The 16165-nt window shown below is 42.8% G+C and overlaps 1 protein-coding gene across 7 annotated transcripts in view; it reads right to left on the bottom strand.

Moving 5' to 3' along the window:
• Positions 1-4016: 4016 nt before the first annotated feature.
• Positions 4017-16165, bottom strand: part of GOSR1 (golgi SNAP receptor complex member 1) — a 28922-nt gene continuing 16773 nt past the window's right edge. For all 7 annotated transcript variants that reach the window (XM_066201881.1, XM_066201882.1, XM_066201884.1 and 4 more), the window contains 3 exons: positions 15016-15045; positions 9281-9363; positions 4017-8046 (listed from right to left, as the gene is read on the bottom strand). In XM_066201881.1, the coding sequence (XP_066057978.1) occupies positions 7922-8046; positions 9281-9363; positions 15016-15045 (238 nt within the window). In that variant the 3' untranslated portion in view covers positions 4017-7921. The remainder of the gene's footprint in view (positions 8047-9280; positions 9364-15015; positions 15046-16165) is intronic.

Genomic DNA, 16165 nt, shown 5'->3' with positions numbered 1-16165 from the left:
TTTCTGTGTTGGAGGAGAGCCTGGCGTGCTCAGGTAAGTGGGAATTGCACCAGCAGATCTGCTTTAAATGAAGACTTTTGCCTTATGGTGGTTGTTGCTGGATCCTTCAGAGGGTGAAACAACTTAGAACACCTAAAATAGAGAAATGGGGATTTCTCCATGAGCTCAGCTACCTCGTTTATGGGCTGAAAAAACCCAACCAACTGACGACTGCTGGCCCTCATTGTTTCCAGCTTAGCTGTGATGTGAGATGCTATTCTTGGTCAAGAGCTGCCAATGCTTCTGAGGCTTGTGAAGTTGTTTGCTTTAATAGCACACAGCGTGAAACAAAGCAAAGACTTCCCAGCAAAATGCCTCCTTCTGCTGAGCTCGCTGCACCTCGCTGCCTGCTGGAAATGTTTAATTACAGGCTGCGGATTCCAAAGCGTTTTCTTCCAATTATTTGGTCTCAGGTACAATTTCATAAAACCCGTGTTTTATCCTCCTTCCCAGCAAGGATCAATGCAGATGGATCATTTCATCAGCTCCAGATGGGCAGGAAAATAACCCAGTCCCTCACACCCCGAGCTGTAATTCCTCACTGGACTGGAGCAGCTGGCCCAGGTACACAGCAAACAGCAGTAAAACAAAAGGAGCTCCTGTCTTTAAATCAATCCTCTATTTTTACCTTGACGTTTGACTGCAGAACAGGGTGGGTTTAAGCTGAATTGTCCTAAAAAATGAGTTAACAGCTCTTCTTCCCCTGCCCAGAACTCCCAGACCATCAGCACTCACCTCCCAGGGGCACCACAACTGCAGAAGGAACTTGGCTGCTGAGTTAAGGAATAGCATTTCCTGAGGAAGAGTGGGAGAGGCTCGTTCCCCTGGGATGTGGCTGTGGTTACACCTGAGGGTGCTGCTGGTGGTGCAGGATGGCCAACACCTGCCTGCCTGCCTGCCGTGGCAAAGCTGACTCCAGGATCTCAGATTTTCCAAGACCAAACACACACACGCACCTGAGTAAACAAAAAGGATCCAAACACCAAACTGCTCATGGCACAATCCCTTCTTTGCCCTCCCAGAGCGGCACAACTCGATCTGAAGTCACCCTGAACTATTACGAGAACTGATCATCCCACAATGTTTGTTGGTTTTTATTTTAAAACAATCTCATCTAAGCCAGAGCGTAGGCTTGGAGATTATTTACATTTCATGAAATGCTGGGAAACACAGGAAGAGCTGGCCAGCAGATCCTGCTGTAAGGAACACACGACCTGGAGCTGCAGTTGCTCCCCAGCACAAAGACCTATTTATGCAGAGAGGGCAGACACACACCAGGAATGGTCCCTGCTGGAGCCTGAGCCCCCTCCTGCCTCTTTCCAAACTTATTTCTTTACATAACCAGTGCATGCTTTTATAGACCTGAGTCACAAACTTCCCCACCTCAGTAATATTTTGAAGTAAATTTAGCATTGGTGATACATGCCTGACCTAGAGGGAACTGCATTTATAGCACAGCAGGGAAACATCCATGTATCCCCCCTCCTGCACTTGGGTCCCTCCCAGGATCATTCCAGCCTCCCCTGACACTGAAAGTGGGGGACACTCAAAGGATCCCACCAGGTTCCCACCAACCTCCAGCTGCTTTTTAATGTAATAAACTGTGGTTTGTGTGTCAAAGCTGGACCTGCCAGGGCCACCCGATCAGCACTTTCCCAGCTACTCACGATTTCTTTTTACACCTGCAACATTCCTGAGCATCCTGCAGAGTCTTTAGAAAAGGCTCCCTTTAAAAATCTGAAGTTTCAGCAGCATTTAACTCTGGAAGAAGCCAGCTCAGCACAGGTCTGGAGCCAGAGGGCTCTGTAGCAGATGACATGCCCAGGCACAGGTACCACAAACATCTTGGGGAAGTTTCCACTGTACAGCTGGCAGCTCAATGGGGCTTTGCAACCCGCAGAGAGGAGCTTCTATTTTCAGTGCAGCTTTAAAAAGACAAAGGATGAAGAATATTGTCCCCACTTTCAAGAACTCTGCATCAGGCGGATGGGTATGGGCAAGGGAGATAAGAAAAGAAACAAAACATTGAAACCCTCCCTGGTTACAACCCTTGTGGGAGAGCCCCACGCTGTGCTAGTGCACCTCAATGGTTATCAGTGAATTTCCTTCAGGTTTGGCTTTGATTGATAAACTTCCATCACCTTGGACAACCCTCCTGGACTTCAAAGGATGGATTTTTATAACAGTTTTTAAGAAAGAAACGAAAATTACGAAACCAAAAATAAATCCATGTGTTTGAAATGTCGACGTGAAGCCAAACACCCAGGAAGGAAGGGAGGAGAATTGGATGGGCAGAGCAGTGAGCAGACAAAGCAACACAAGATGTAAGATCTGAACAGCCACGACGGCAAAGAGACCTCTGAAAACCACACCACTGGCTGGCAGAGGGCCCACGGGGTGCCAAAATCAAGACAACCAGCAAATAACCCGCAATGAGAGAAAGGCAAATGCTGTTTCAGGGGTGCAGAGGCTCTGATTTACAGCCAGGCTCCTCCTGCCTCACTGGCAGCGCTCTGGAATCTGGGTTAGCAAAGCCTCAGGGTCCCATTAGGAACAAAGAACACGGGAAGGGCTGCGACAGGCGAGGATGGAGCAAGGGAAGAGCTGCAGCGCACGCTCCAGCGGCCCCGACAGCTTGGGAAGAAGGGGAAGATGAAGGCGACAGCAGGCTCCGAGTGCTTAATGAGCACAGCCCAGCTGCCAAGGCACGGCAGCTTTTCTACCTGGAGACGGTGGATAAAAGGCTGGCGTTCGGGAAACGGGAATACCGACTGTAAACATCGAGGTTTCCTATTAAAACACTCAAAAATCAAGTTCAGGGCGCTGTACACCGCCCACGTTCGGTGAAAGGGAGGAAACAAAGGCACTCCCGTGTCTCAGTGTGAATTTCTAATGGAGTGCTCGGCTCCCTTTCGGCAGGAAATCTGCTCGTGGAATGGCACCGGGGCTGAGGGAGCAGAGCACGGCTCATCCATAATGCAGGAACACCCACTGCGCCCAGCCTGTCAGGAAGGACAGCACTTCTCAATATGAACAACAGTACTCTGGGAGGCGGATGGTTAAAAATATATATCCTATGCCTGTGCCACGATAAATTATTGACTGTACAGGGAGCTGGAAAAAAGGATTCAGTGCCATTAATAATTTATTTTCTAATCCAAACGAAGATGGAATTTTATGCACCACTTATTACCAGCGCCGCAACTGGAAAAACTCGCTGCACTTCCCACTGTCTGAAACCAGGACTGCTTTTCCATTTTCAAAAATTTTTTTTTTGAAGTTTCCCCTTTAGCTTGAGACATGTAGTCAATGCCTTCCCTTGGGGGAGCATCTGGTCACTCCTGAATATTTAGTAGGCATTAAGGAGACAGAGATGTATCTCTGCTTTAAAGCAGCGTTTACAGGCACAGCATGACAACTCTGCAAGGAGAAATCCCTCTGTTTGCTCCCAGCCTCATGCACAGACAGGTATCACAACACCAGGCAGCTCTGCTGCTCTGAGAATACAAATCTGGAGTGGCACTGAAAGATTTAGCATTGATTGCAAAAGCACCAGGCACAGGTGGATCCTTCAGGCACGACCAGACCTCAGTGGTGCTGGAAAACCACAGGGTAAGAGAGTCCTGTCTGTCCTGAAGACAGAAATTCAGAGAGATCGATCTTCCTTCTTAACACCTCTGAAGAAAACCATCCCTGCTCCACTTGGTGAAGAACAGCAAGGAAAACCACCACGAGTATAATCAGCCCCCTCCCAGGTAGATGAGTCCAGGACTGCACATGCAGGTGGGAGGAAAACATCCCCTCAAACCATTTTGGGTCAGGGAATGTTCCATCTCATCTGATATATGATATAAAACCTGAGAACACACAGATTTGTATGTCCAGGGACAATTCCAAAGGGGTGAGATGAATCCTCTCTGCATCTTCCCTGAAGTTTAAGTAGGCAAAGATTGTCAAGGGGAGAAAGAACCAAGCACTTTGCTTAGAATTCTAATTTATTATTAAATTACATATCAAAGCCTTTTTTTTTAATACATACAGAGAATGCACAATAGGTGAGAACAAAAATAATTACAGTTACAATAGAAGTTCCAAGAACGTGTATGAAAAGAAAAAAAATAATCAGAAAGTGCAATCAGAAACTCATTTACAAGGTCTGGGATGTTCTGTGAGAAAGGGCTTTGTTTGGGGTGTAGAGTGTTTATTTAACTGCTTTCCTCACCCAGTACCACACAGACCAACAGCTGCTTCTGTGCTCAGAACTAAATCATCACCACTGGTTCAAATGTGCAGTGACAGGAGAGGGGCAGGGCACAGAGGGGACCAGCAGATGTAACCTGGAACGCGGCTCAGTTGTGGCTCAGAGTGTCTCACTGCAGTCTCCTGTCCTGCACATTCCATTTTCCAATTCTAAGGAGTCTCAGAACCATTTCCTCCTTCAGCACTGACAGCTGTTACCCTCTCCTTCCTGTCTCAAATGAAAGCTTTGGGACAACACCAGTAAAAACAGGAAAAAGTTATCCCTCGAGTGATCCTGGGAAACAAGTTGCTACATTTAGAGAGTTAAAACTCTCATTTAGTCGGGACTAAATGAGCTGCACCATCAGAAGTGGCGGAGCAGCCTCGGCTCCCTGTGCAGCAGTTCTGGGAAAGCAGCACCTCAGGGGGGACAGCCCTGAAGGACAAGCAGTGAACAATTCACCTGACACTTTCACATCACCTAAAAATCCACTTTTGCTCTTTCATTTTCAACATCCAGCAAGGAACTGACTCTTCTCACATTAATCTTAGGACAACGCAACAAAAGGACTTCTTAAGTACAAATGAAAATTCTAGTTGATTACTCAGTGTCATGAATCCAGCAGGAATTTATACCTCACTTTGATATGCAAAACTCCTGAAATCAATACTGGTTAAGAAAAAGAATGCTGCCCAGGAAGGTCAAAGCCCTGGCAGTGCCCTGGGGAGAAGCAATAGCTGTGGACACAGTTCTGGGTGTTGCCCAAATGCCACTGCTCTGCTGCAGCAACCAGAGACTGAAGACCAGATAAACAGGTAAAAAATAGTCTAAAGAACAGGGATAAAAATACTCCCACCCATGTGAAGCGTGGCATGAACGTTACCAACACGATGCTTTGTGTTCCAGTGCCTGACCAGGTTTGAAGAAGCTGCTTTTCTGCTAGGAGGAATGACGCAGAAATTGAAAAAGAGTGTCTGTGTGTGTGTGTGTGTAAGACATCCTGTAGAAATAGCATGGATTTCCCCCCTTCATTTCAGTGCTCAGCAATGATTTTCTCAGCACACTTCTGTTGGGCTGAGTTAGGAAAACACCACTTTGGGAGGAATTGCAGGAATGAGAATTCCTTAACCGCATCTTTTCTCCTCAGTGCAGGAGGCACCACACAGAATGAAAAACTCCGAGAACACATTTAGCAACAGGAGACAAACAAACCTGTATTTGGGGATTTGAGGCAGAACGCTACAATCCACTGTGTTCATTTTCCAGTCCATTGTTCTGACCACACGTCCAGGCTGTTAGAGATGAATTATGAGGCTGATTCTCCTGAATTTGGAAGCCTTTCCCTGGGCCAGATGCAAACACACCCCTCCAGGGAGCACAGCACAACACCCGCTCTCTCTGCCAGATGATGATGAAGGGAAAACTCCAAAGATAATTAAATGTATTTTTCAACACAAAACTGACTCAAAACCAGCACAAACAAAAACCATGGAGGGGTTGCCAACACTGAAACCTTTTCCAGTAAAGCTTTATCAGAGATAATTCAGCATATTTTCATTATTTTTATACTAAAATATATCAGTTCCTCCATAACATTTTCATAACATGAAAAATCAATTATGTTTACATATTTATTATAATCTACGTATTTTCCATAGCAGCTTTTTCACAATAAGATTAAATATATGCACCAAATAATCAGTTAAGTCCAATAAAAAGACTTGTTATAAGATTAAATAAATGAATTTATTTACTGTACTGCAGATCTTATATTGCCAACTATAGAGCAACCAAATCCTACAAATCCTAAACAGATGCACAAGTGCTGATCAGGGTCCCTTAGGGCAGAGGAAGAATCAAAGAAAAGGCAACAGGGAGAAGAAGTTTGATCTCCCAACACACAGATCCATTAATAACCCTCCTTTATCCATCAAGCTTCTTCATAAACCGCCTTAATAAACACTTCCTCTCCAAATGGGAACATTCCCAAATCAACCAAATAATCACCCTTTATTTCAAATACAAACCCCACAGTTTTACATGTATTAATTCCAAATGCTTCCAAATCCCAACGGGAGGATGGCTGATTAGGAGCCCTTGTTGACTTTTTAGCACAGGGTTATTAAGTCTGCAAAGAAGCCTTTAAATCCAGACATTTTGGGTGTAACAGAGTGGGTCTGCACACTACACAAGTCTCTATTCCCTCCAATTCACAGACACTGTAAAATGAAGTAAAAAACTGTGTCTGTCCCGCTGGACTCTGTTCCAGAGGAGAACCTGGGGACTGTGTGACATTCATGGGTGATGGAATACATGGAATCTGTTAGGAGCACTCTAAGTGGATTGTGAAAAGAGTTAATCAAGTTCTTAGCAAGGTATTTCAGTGCCAAGGCTTGAATTTATTGGGTTATGATATGACAGATGGAAAAGTGCTGTTGAAAGAGCAGAAAAATCTGTAATCTGGGAAGCTGCAGTATCAAAGCCACTGCAGATGTCAGCTTTGTTTACAGACAAACAACAGGGTTCCTCTTGCCTGTCCTGACCAAAAAAAAGTGTTTTTCCCCCGCGGATAATGGTAAATAACACTTGTTTCACTACTCATACATTCAGCTCTTTGCTAGGAGGAGTTATGTTCAAAACCTTTGCTCACAGACACCTTGGCCTCAGCTACAACCATCATAATTTTCATTTCCAATCAACAGTTTAGATCATATCCTTCTTCCTGCACTATCAGCATAACTTCACCTAAATTACAGTATAGGCTTTGTAAACTGTTTGTCGTGTCTTTATAAAGGTCTTTATGATGCCAGCCAAAATCAAAATATTCACACCCAAAAGGTTCCTTCAGGTGAACTCATGTTTGGTCACTTTTCAGATGACTGAACACTTGAGTAAACAGCTGCTGGGACACTGTGCTCCCTTTTTTACACAGGGGGACTTTGTCAGTCCCTTTAAAGCCACAAGAAATCTTATGATCTCCCTCAGAGGGTACTTTATTCATATTCTGTTCAAAAAGTGAACAGAACCCCCCCCCCCCCCTTTTTCTTTTTTCGTTAACTCGAGGAATTTGTGTGAAGCACAGTTTTCACAGCATGAATTATGCAGAAATAACTAGAATCTGAACCAGGAGTTAAAAAGAATTACAGAACATGTATTTAGTAGTAAAGCAACCTGAAGGCTTAAAGCTGCAATATTCATCTCTCAGGGTGAAATTCAGTACTGGGCTGGGATTAGAGGGAAAAGCCTTCCTGCTGAGCTTCCACCCAAGGCAAACTTAATCCTTTCCCACTCCCCAGCCAGCACCAAACCTCCCCAGCACTGCTGAGCACTGGAACTGCTCCCCCAGTTCTGGTTAAGCATCCCACGGGCACTTACCTTGCAGTGAGAAAAGGAATTAAAGACAAACAAATCCCACCAAATTTAACCCAGAGGAAGGTGAACAGCAGGGGGAGGAGAAAACACTGCAGCTTCAGCCCAAGCCCAGTGTCACAGTCTACCATCAGAGGCTCCAGACATCATGCTGACAGCCCCAGCCACGAGCAGGCTGTGGAAGTCTGACGCTTCCCCCCACTCACTTTTCCTTGGCTGGGAGGAGGGAAGGTGGTGATGAGTTTTAGCAGAGTCCAGGGGGGGAAACATCCATCAATGGAAAGCGTAGAGGAGCAGCAGGATGGTGCAGACGCCGATGACGCCGCCCAAAATGAGGGAATCCCGTCGCTTCCGGAGGTTGATCCTTTGGATCAGGCTGTTCACTGCTGGAAAACGGTCTTGGAGGGGTCTGAGTCAAGGGCATGGCAGCAAACAGGGATTCACCAACAAGCCCCAAAGCCTGGATGGGGAAATGCCAAGACTGCAACTACTCCCAAGCTGGAGGAAAGCAGGGGCAGTAAGCCCTGATGGACAGGGAGCAGGATTACAGCTGCACTTCACTGACTGCAGACCAGCAGAGAAAAGGGAACAGCCCAGAGCTCACATTCACACAGAATTCACCACATGATCACCTCAATTATCAGCATTTTAATCTCCAGGATGTAAGGCTTAGTTACTTTTACTAATTGTGTTTAAATGAGAATGAAAAAAAAAATGGGGTGGTTATATAAAACATCTGTGGAATTTCTTCAGTGGGGTTCTGTTACTGGTGAAGAGAACAACCAAAGGCATTCGACTGAAAAAATCCTGCACACTGCATGACCCACACACTGTGCAAGCTCTGTAAAACCACGAGGGTGTAAATCTACCTCTTAATGTACAAAATACAACTGCCAGCAAGACAATCAGCTTCAGAGCTTCATGTCTTTGGAATCGAGAATCTTTTTAAGGCCAAAGCTCATTGAAATTTTATTGAAATGTTCTTCCCAGTTGCTAAGAACTGTAATGAAATTTCTGGGTTACCAAGATGCATCTTTCCAGGCTGTCATGTGTCTGATCAAACAGTGCTGACGTTGTCCATGGACAGAAAAGAAGGAGTAAGTGGGAAAACCACAAACATGCCTGACTTGACAACGTGGCACAGCCTTCAGCCCTGAGACAGAATATGCACAGAAACCAACAAGCCAAAATCTTAATTAACAACTAGAGGAATGTGACAGACAAGAGGATACTCAGGCCCTGACTACACTTAGCTGTAAGGCACAGCAAGCAGTGATGAACACCAAGTTTCAGCTTCTGTGAAAGCAAAAAGCAGGACCTGAAATGAAACTATCTTTCCACAAAAACACGCAGCAGGGAAGGCCATGAAATGCTGTTGCAGACCTCTACCTGAAAGTTAAATTCTGTTAATTTATATGCAGCGCCCAAATTTGACCAAAACCAACTTATTCACCACATTTACCAGTAAGATGCTTTAGTCAGGTTATCAGGTGAGACTGATAAAAACCTGGCCTGTGTGTCACTGGTGACAGAACCACTGACACTGCTGATCCCCCAAATGACAGAGTGAAAAATTGCACCATAACTCTTCTTAGGCACAGGCAGCACTGATTTTTAGGAAAAAAAGGATACTTGCCAAGGTATTCATCTTGCTCTGTATTGACTTCAACATCCCTCTCTGCGAAGTCATATTTTCTTTTGTTGCCATGGCAATGCTGGGGAAAGAAAGAGGATCAAGTTGTTGGAGCTAAGAATAATCCACAGCTCACACAAGAGGAGAACAAGCAGGCAACGCTTCTTCAGAGGACAATGAATGGGGTGAAGCAACATGAATGAAATCACAATTTTTCCATTAATCTCCATCTCTTACAGTTAAATTATTTCAGTTTTACATGAACTGTTAACAGTGTGAAACACTGAGATTTCTTGAAACAGGCAGGGTTTGACTTTTCTCCTCCAGTTCCAATGCAAAGTGGTATTACCTTATAAGCAACATAAGAATTATGATCTCATGGCTTAAGCTTTAAATTTACGAGTTTGTTTCATCCCAAATGATGCTGCCATCACAGCACAGAAAAAAATCCATCTCTGAGATCTGGTCCTAATTAGGAATATCCCCCACGGTGTATGAGTTTTCATATTCTTTGTTTCTTTACCAATACAGGCGAACACAAAAAAAGAATTTCCTATTTCAAATTTAATACATTTTGGAGGTCAGAAAAAAAGCAACTCTGCTCTTAAAAACAAGATATTAAATTAAGATAATAAAGAATTGCTCGGTTGACAAAGTTTGGGCTCTGAAGACACAGTGCCTGAGAAAGAAAAATATGGCAAATACTTCCCTCCTTGCTGGCATGTGTTTCAAAAACACATAAAGCAGGACATAAATACGAGAAGGCTGCATAATAACTCAAAAAAGTCACCTCTACTGCTGTTGACTTCATCTACAGGAATAACAATGATTAAAACAAGTCCTTGGATGAGTCTGTGAGCCTTAAATATGGAGGGGAAATGTTCTGGAGGAGTAAAAGTTAAGTGGAGCAACACGACAGATAAATTGGAAAAATGGAAAAGGAAGCTAAAGCTGTAATTTTAGAGGTAGGAAAATGTGAAATGCTGCTTTTACCTGCTACATACATACAATTTTTCAATGCAGGTATTTTAATCCACTAAAGTAAAAAACAACAAACTCACAAAACCACTAAAAAATCTGCTGATAAGAAGAGCATGCAGGGAAATTTGAATTACTAAGAATCAAGTTAGAAAAAAAATTATTTCCTATCTGCACACAGGAAAGTTTGTTCAGTAACCTACAGATTCCTGTCTCCCACCCCCACACTGACTTGATATTTGTCCAGATGAGTTTTTAATACAGTGTCTCTCAAAGCACTTCTGAATTAAGTCCCATATTTTTGTAAGATGCATCCAATGACTCATTAAAACATCCATTCATTTACAGAAGTGAAAACACAACATGATTGCCAGTATATAAAGTGCTCCTGAGCCACCTCCAAAATGCCTTTAGGAATAATTATTCACAGAACACAAGGTTCCTGCTTTAACATCTGGGGAGTGAAACTGTCCATTTCATATAAAAAGGCAGGATGTAAAGGGTTAAGAGACTGAAACCAATTTAATTTTTTTTTTTTAACTCCAATATTTTCAAGAATTTAGCTCAAAGGGCTGCGTTTTACTGGAGAGCTCTGAAGGAAAAAAAAAACTGGGGTAATTACCATTTTTAATATGATACGGTCTAGTAATGAAACGTAATTGTGATATTCATGAACAAGACTTTAACTGGATTCCAGCTACTATTAACAAATCAAAATTTAAGCAAAAAAGCAACGTTGTTCATGTATAATTTGATTATTCAGACCCTGAGCTGGTTTATCTAAGCCTTTAGATCTGTAAAGGAGATTATTAAATTTAAGAAGCAGCAGAAAACACGAGTTCCTGGGGACCAGTCCAGAGATTGGTCTTGTATCTTGAGCACTGCAGCTTCCTCATATCCTCCATCAGACACTTTTGGTTCCATTCCCATCCCTGACATATGTTCATTGACTTGCTGCTGCCATTGCCTCGCTGACAAATGCAGATTTTAAAAAATTAATCACATTCTTTCCCATTCACAATACTGGCCCCATTTAGTCACTCCCCACCACAAGCTCCCCAGATCTCCACGACCTGGTTCTGATGTTCCGGAACTCGCGCGCGACGTTTCCGATAAAAAGATGAAACGTTTCTTACTGGAATGGAGATGACCCCGATTTAACATTTCACTTGGAAACCAGCAGGAATTATTCTCAGTGCTGCACTGGCTGGAACTACCAGAGCTGGGTGTAAACCAAGTTTCTAAAACCAGATGGTATCTGGCCTGCTCTCTATATTTAATATTAAAGCCCCGCTCAAGTACAACGCTCAGCATTGCTGTGCTGCTGGAGAAATCTCTCGCAGCTAAGCCCAAGGTCAGAGCCATAAAACACCCACCTATCTCTTCCCCAGAGCAGCAGGAGTATCTCAAATTCCTGTGCTTGCAGCCATAATTCCCTCAAAATTTCTGCCACATTCCAAGCTTGCCCTTGATTGTTCAGCAGTGCCGTGGGTAGTATGCGAGCGGCCAAATTTCCCTCCAAAGCAAACCCAACTGATATTTGTACTTTGCTGTTTTCACTGGCATGAAAACCCCGGGGTAATAAACACTTCCAGGCATTATCCCATATGGACAAGTCTAACATGCAGAGAAACACTTTCAATGCTGCCTGACTTGGAAGCAAAGAGTTTTGACTTTGCTTATTGAAGGGTTTAAGCTGTCGTTATTTCATCCCACACTGCAGCCACATCCATCCAGTGGCACTGAGGGAAATGTACCAAAAAATCAACTCCTGGCTTCACCCATTGAGACACATCAGTCAAATCTACACTGCTGGGGAACTAAAACAAAACTCTAAAGAAAGAAGTTGTGTTATTAAAAATCAAATAATTCACGTATTACTGGAACTTCTGCTTCATTTTGCATGCCATGAATCATACTTGCTCATTGAAATTCATGACAAGGGCTATGATTAGGGAATGGACTCTGTGACTGTGCATAGAAATGAAAGCTCTAGGTTTAAATTGGTAAAAATTCTGATTGCATCACTTATTCTTTGTCTGGAGATACACTTCTATATTTGTATCTCTAAATATACACATATGTGCGTGTATCAATGCATACCTACACACACAACCTGGCAGATTCCTTTAAAGAGCATTGTTCCTTTTGATGAAGCCTAAGGTGGAAACAGAAGAAACATTTCCCCAGGAGTGCAAGTGATTTTGCCTGGACGCTCCGGCAAGGTGGCTGTGAAATGAGAGAATTCTCAAAATATAGCTCATGCCTTTCCATTCTGAAAAGTCAACACTCAATGCAGCTGAGCTTTTCCCTTCTATTAAATCCTAATTATTACCCAAAGGGACAGCCCAAACGCATGAGGAGATGATTTTTTTTTTTAATGAAATCTATGGCTTTGGTCTGGCTTCAGTCCAATCTGTTAATATACAAACACTGATAGATCAGGCCTCAGAACCAGAATTACAACAAAATCCTAAGAACTTGTCACACTGTACAGGCAAAACTATAAAAAATATTCCAACTGAGCCAACATAAAAACACAAGTTGTTAGAAAACAAGAAATAAATGGTCTGCTATTTTGGAGAAGTGATAATGTTTGAAAATGAAAACCTGAGAACTCCAAACATATTAAGCAAAATCTCTGCTTATTTTTAAATCTGGCCAAGAGAAGTGAACGCTGTTCCAAAAGAACTGCAGTACAAAGTATCACATCCCACTCGCTTCTGGAGAGAAATATGCTGCAGTAAGAACCCATGGCACGTAATTCATTTAAAAATTGATAAAAAGTTTAGTAATAACGACACATCTGGAGTGACAGCCCTGCTCACTGCTTTAGTTACTGAATCATTTCAGCTCAGGTGCCCATTTATTCCCTGGCACGGATGTTTGCTCCATGGAGGACCAGGCAGAGGAAGAGTCAGACTCCTCACTTCTCCTCCTGACAGAAAATCAGAGCAGGGGCTCACAATTAGTGGCTGTAGCTTGTCAACAAAAAAGCCTCTGCACACACAAAAAAGTGCTTTCCAGCGTTTAGGATCAGTGCTTAGTAACAAACCCTGAGGAAATGAAAGTGTGAAGTGTGAAGGAAATAAAACGCCATTTCCTGACTTGCTTAATTAAAAAATGAGTAATGAACTGCAGCAGATGTAAACCTTGAAGACAGAGCAGTAGCCGGAATAAGCTAATTACAACTCAAGGAATCAGTCCTCCAACAGCCTCTTCTGTACAATTCCCTCTTTTATTTGGGTTACAATAGATAAAACAATTGGTGAGCTGGGTAAACTTCCATCTGGGAAATTCACTTAGAAGGCAGCAGAATTTACCATCAACTAATGTCACACCCAAACGCCACCACTGGGGACCATAGGGAAAAAAAACTTCAACAAAAAATTCACCCTGGTTTTAACAGAGGCAGAATTCAACTCAGATATAAGTGGAATTACATTTCCTACTCCATGTAGTTACTAAACAAGTTCTTTTTGTACCCAAAAACTGTACAACATTTTTGGCAACAACTCAAGCAAGAACTTACTACAGATAACAAATGGTGCAAGGTTGAGAGCTCTGAGTTCCTCTGATGACAGGGAATCAAGAAGCCAGGCCAATGACATAATTGCAAGTAATTACAAGTAATTTTGCAGGATATTAAGAGTAATAGATCACCATATGCTGCTTAATGCTCTGCTTACTTGTAGTGGCAGCAAAGAAGAAATTCACCAAACACTGAGCATTTTTGAGATGGAAATGCAGGGTTACAAGCATGGCAATAAAGGAGAAGTTTTTAGTGAGGAAAGGACTAGAACCCAAAACAAATACAGCTGGGTTAATTTGGAGAAATATTTCTGTGAAGCTGTGGCGAAAAATTGCACCCACATCACCCACATTTTCAGGTATTATTGCACTGGTCACTTCTGGTTCATCACTGCACACTGATGTGGTTTAACACATTCCTCCTCCATGTTAATTATCCTGAGCCCACTGTGTGTACTTAAGGCAGCCAGCGCTTAATGGACACAGCCTTGCTGCATCTAATTACTCTTCTTGGTCACTTATGTCAGTACGTGCATTGTCTGAAAGCATATCTTGCTTTCTTTCTTCTTTTTTTTTTTTTTCCTGCTTTGTTTTAAAGCAATCATCTAAAATTTAAAACCATTAAATCGGGCATTATTACAGTTTGAGTTATTGGTCTGCAAAAGGTCGGCTTGGAAAGGGCACAGATAATAAAATTTATGTTGCTACAGTTCTAAAATGTCTGGATCAGTTAGAGAAGGTATCATTTAAGAATTCAAACAATGTAAGAGTAAGAAAAAAATAAATGTACAACAGCAATAACCTCTCAAGCAGCTGTGGCAAAAGCCTTACCTATATCAGCTGCACACTGGGTACTGAATATTCTGAATACATTGAAGGATCACAGAAATCAGGTTTTACATGAGTGTCACTGTGAGAAGAAACAACTACTGGAATAGCCCTCAACAGCTCAGGCTGAGATTCACTCTGCTCCAAAGGTGATTCACCTTTGAGCAGAAACCCAAATTTTCTACGCGAGGTGAATAAAATATTGAAGCAACATTCTTATGTCAATATTGAATAGAAAAAACCCAAACCAAACCCACCAGCAATTCACTGTAGCACTGCCAAGGAGCTGGAAACAATACAGTTACTGTATAAATATAGTGACTGATATATTTAGACACAATTTAATAGAAATGCTGATTGTATGGGAAATAATGAAAATTTTTACATTCATCCCTACCTTATTGTTTCTTCTATCAGTCGATCTGAGCTGAAAGCCAAAAGGAAAAAAAAAAAGTTAAAAAAAGTAACAAGCACTAAGTACTACTTTAGATCACTGATCAATGATCCCCCATCATCATCCTTATAAATCTGCCTTTACAATGTTTTATTTCTGGACGCTGTCACATTTTGCTACTACATAGGTTTGGTTTATATAGACTTTGGAGAAGATGCACTGGAATATCCTCTAGAGCAGCATTTCCTGAGTGTAGCAAGAGCAGCTGCTCAGGAGAACACATAAAACACTGAGGAGACAAAAAAAGGGGAATTGGCATTTTGATTTATGGAGGACTGTTTGGAAAGGGGTATTAGAGAAAGGAATAGCTAATTTTATTGCTTTTTAATCCTGCCCACCCCTTCGAAAAATGTCACTAATGATTAAGAAGCTGAGACTTGGGTCCATCTCAGAGCCCTGCTCAGGATTAGCTCCCCAAACACCGGTTTATACTGGCAAATTCCTTCTGTGGCAACACCAGCTGCATGAGACCCGAACTGATGGGAACACAACACACACCACGTGTCAGAGAAAGCCCTGGGTGACACATGGCCCTGCCCTGCCTGCCACACATCGATCCACTCTTGTGCAGCATCCCTGGGAAAGAAAAAAAGGCAGCTTCAAGCACAGCACCAGAGAGGACATTTCATTTAAAACCCGACACGCACCATTAAGGAGAGTAACGAGATCCTGGGAGGACTGCAGCTATTTCTCCTTTTCTGTACTCAACTTTCACACAGGGTTTTTAATCACTGCTTTGCAGCTAGTTGTGAAATGCCAGAAAAACCTCTCTTGTTACAGCAAACAATATCTCCAGTGTAACCCTGACGTGGAACAGGTGACTGCATCATTCCCACTTCCCACAGCGCAGAAACAACAATGCAACCCTACAACTGCTCCCTTTATCCCACAGATTCATACAAGTTCTTGGAGAATAATTGCAAAATTGCAGTTTGAGGAGGAAATCAGCCTGACAGAAAAGTAGTTTTATGTTGTGCCGGCTACTGCTTTCAGTATTAAATCAGAATTTACTGCTTCCAAACTCAAAGAAGCCAAAAGTGCACGGCCATCTCCATCCTCCACCCTCCTCATTCCAAGTGTTTTGCCAGCCCCC

The sequence above is a fragment of the Chamaea fasciata genome, unplaced genomic scaffold (genome assembly GCF_029207755.1).
Source record: "Chamaea fasciata isolate MVZ Bird 193981 ecotype frontalis unplaced genomic scaffold, bChaFas1.0.hap1 SCAF_21, whole genome shotgun sequence".
Taxonomy (NCBI): domain Eukaryota; kingdom Metazoa; phylum Chordata; class Aves; order Passeriformes; family Sylviidae; genus Chamaea; species Chamaea fasciata.
The sequence above is the reverse complement of the archived record's forward strand: the minus strand, read 5'-3'. Positions and strand labels throughout refer to the sequence as shown.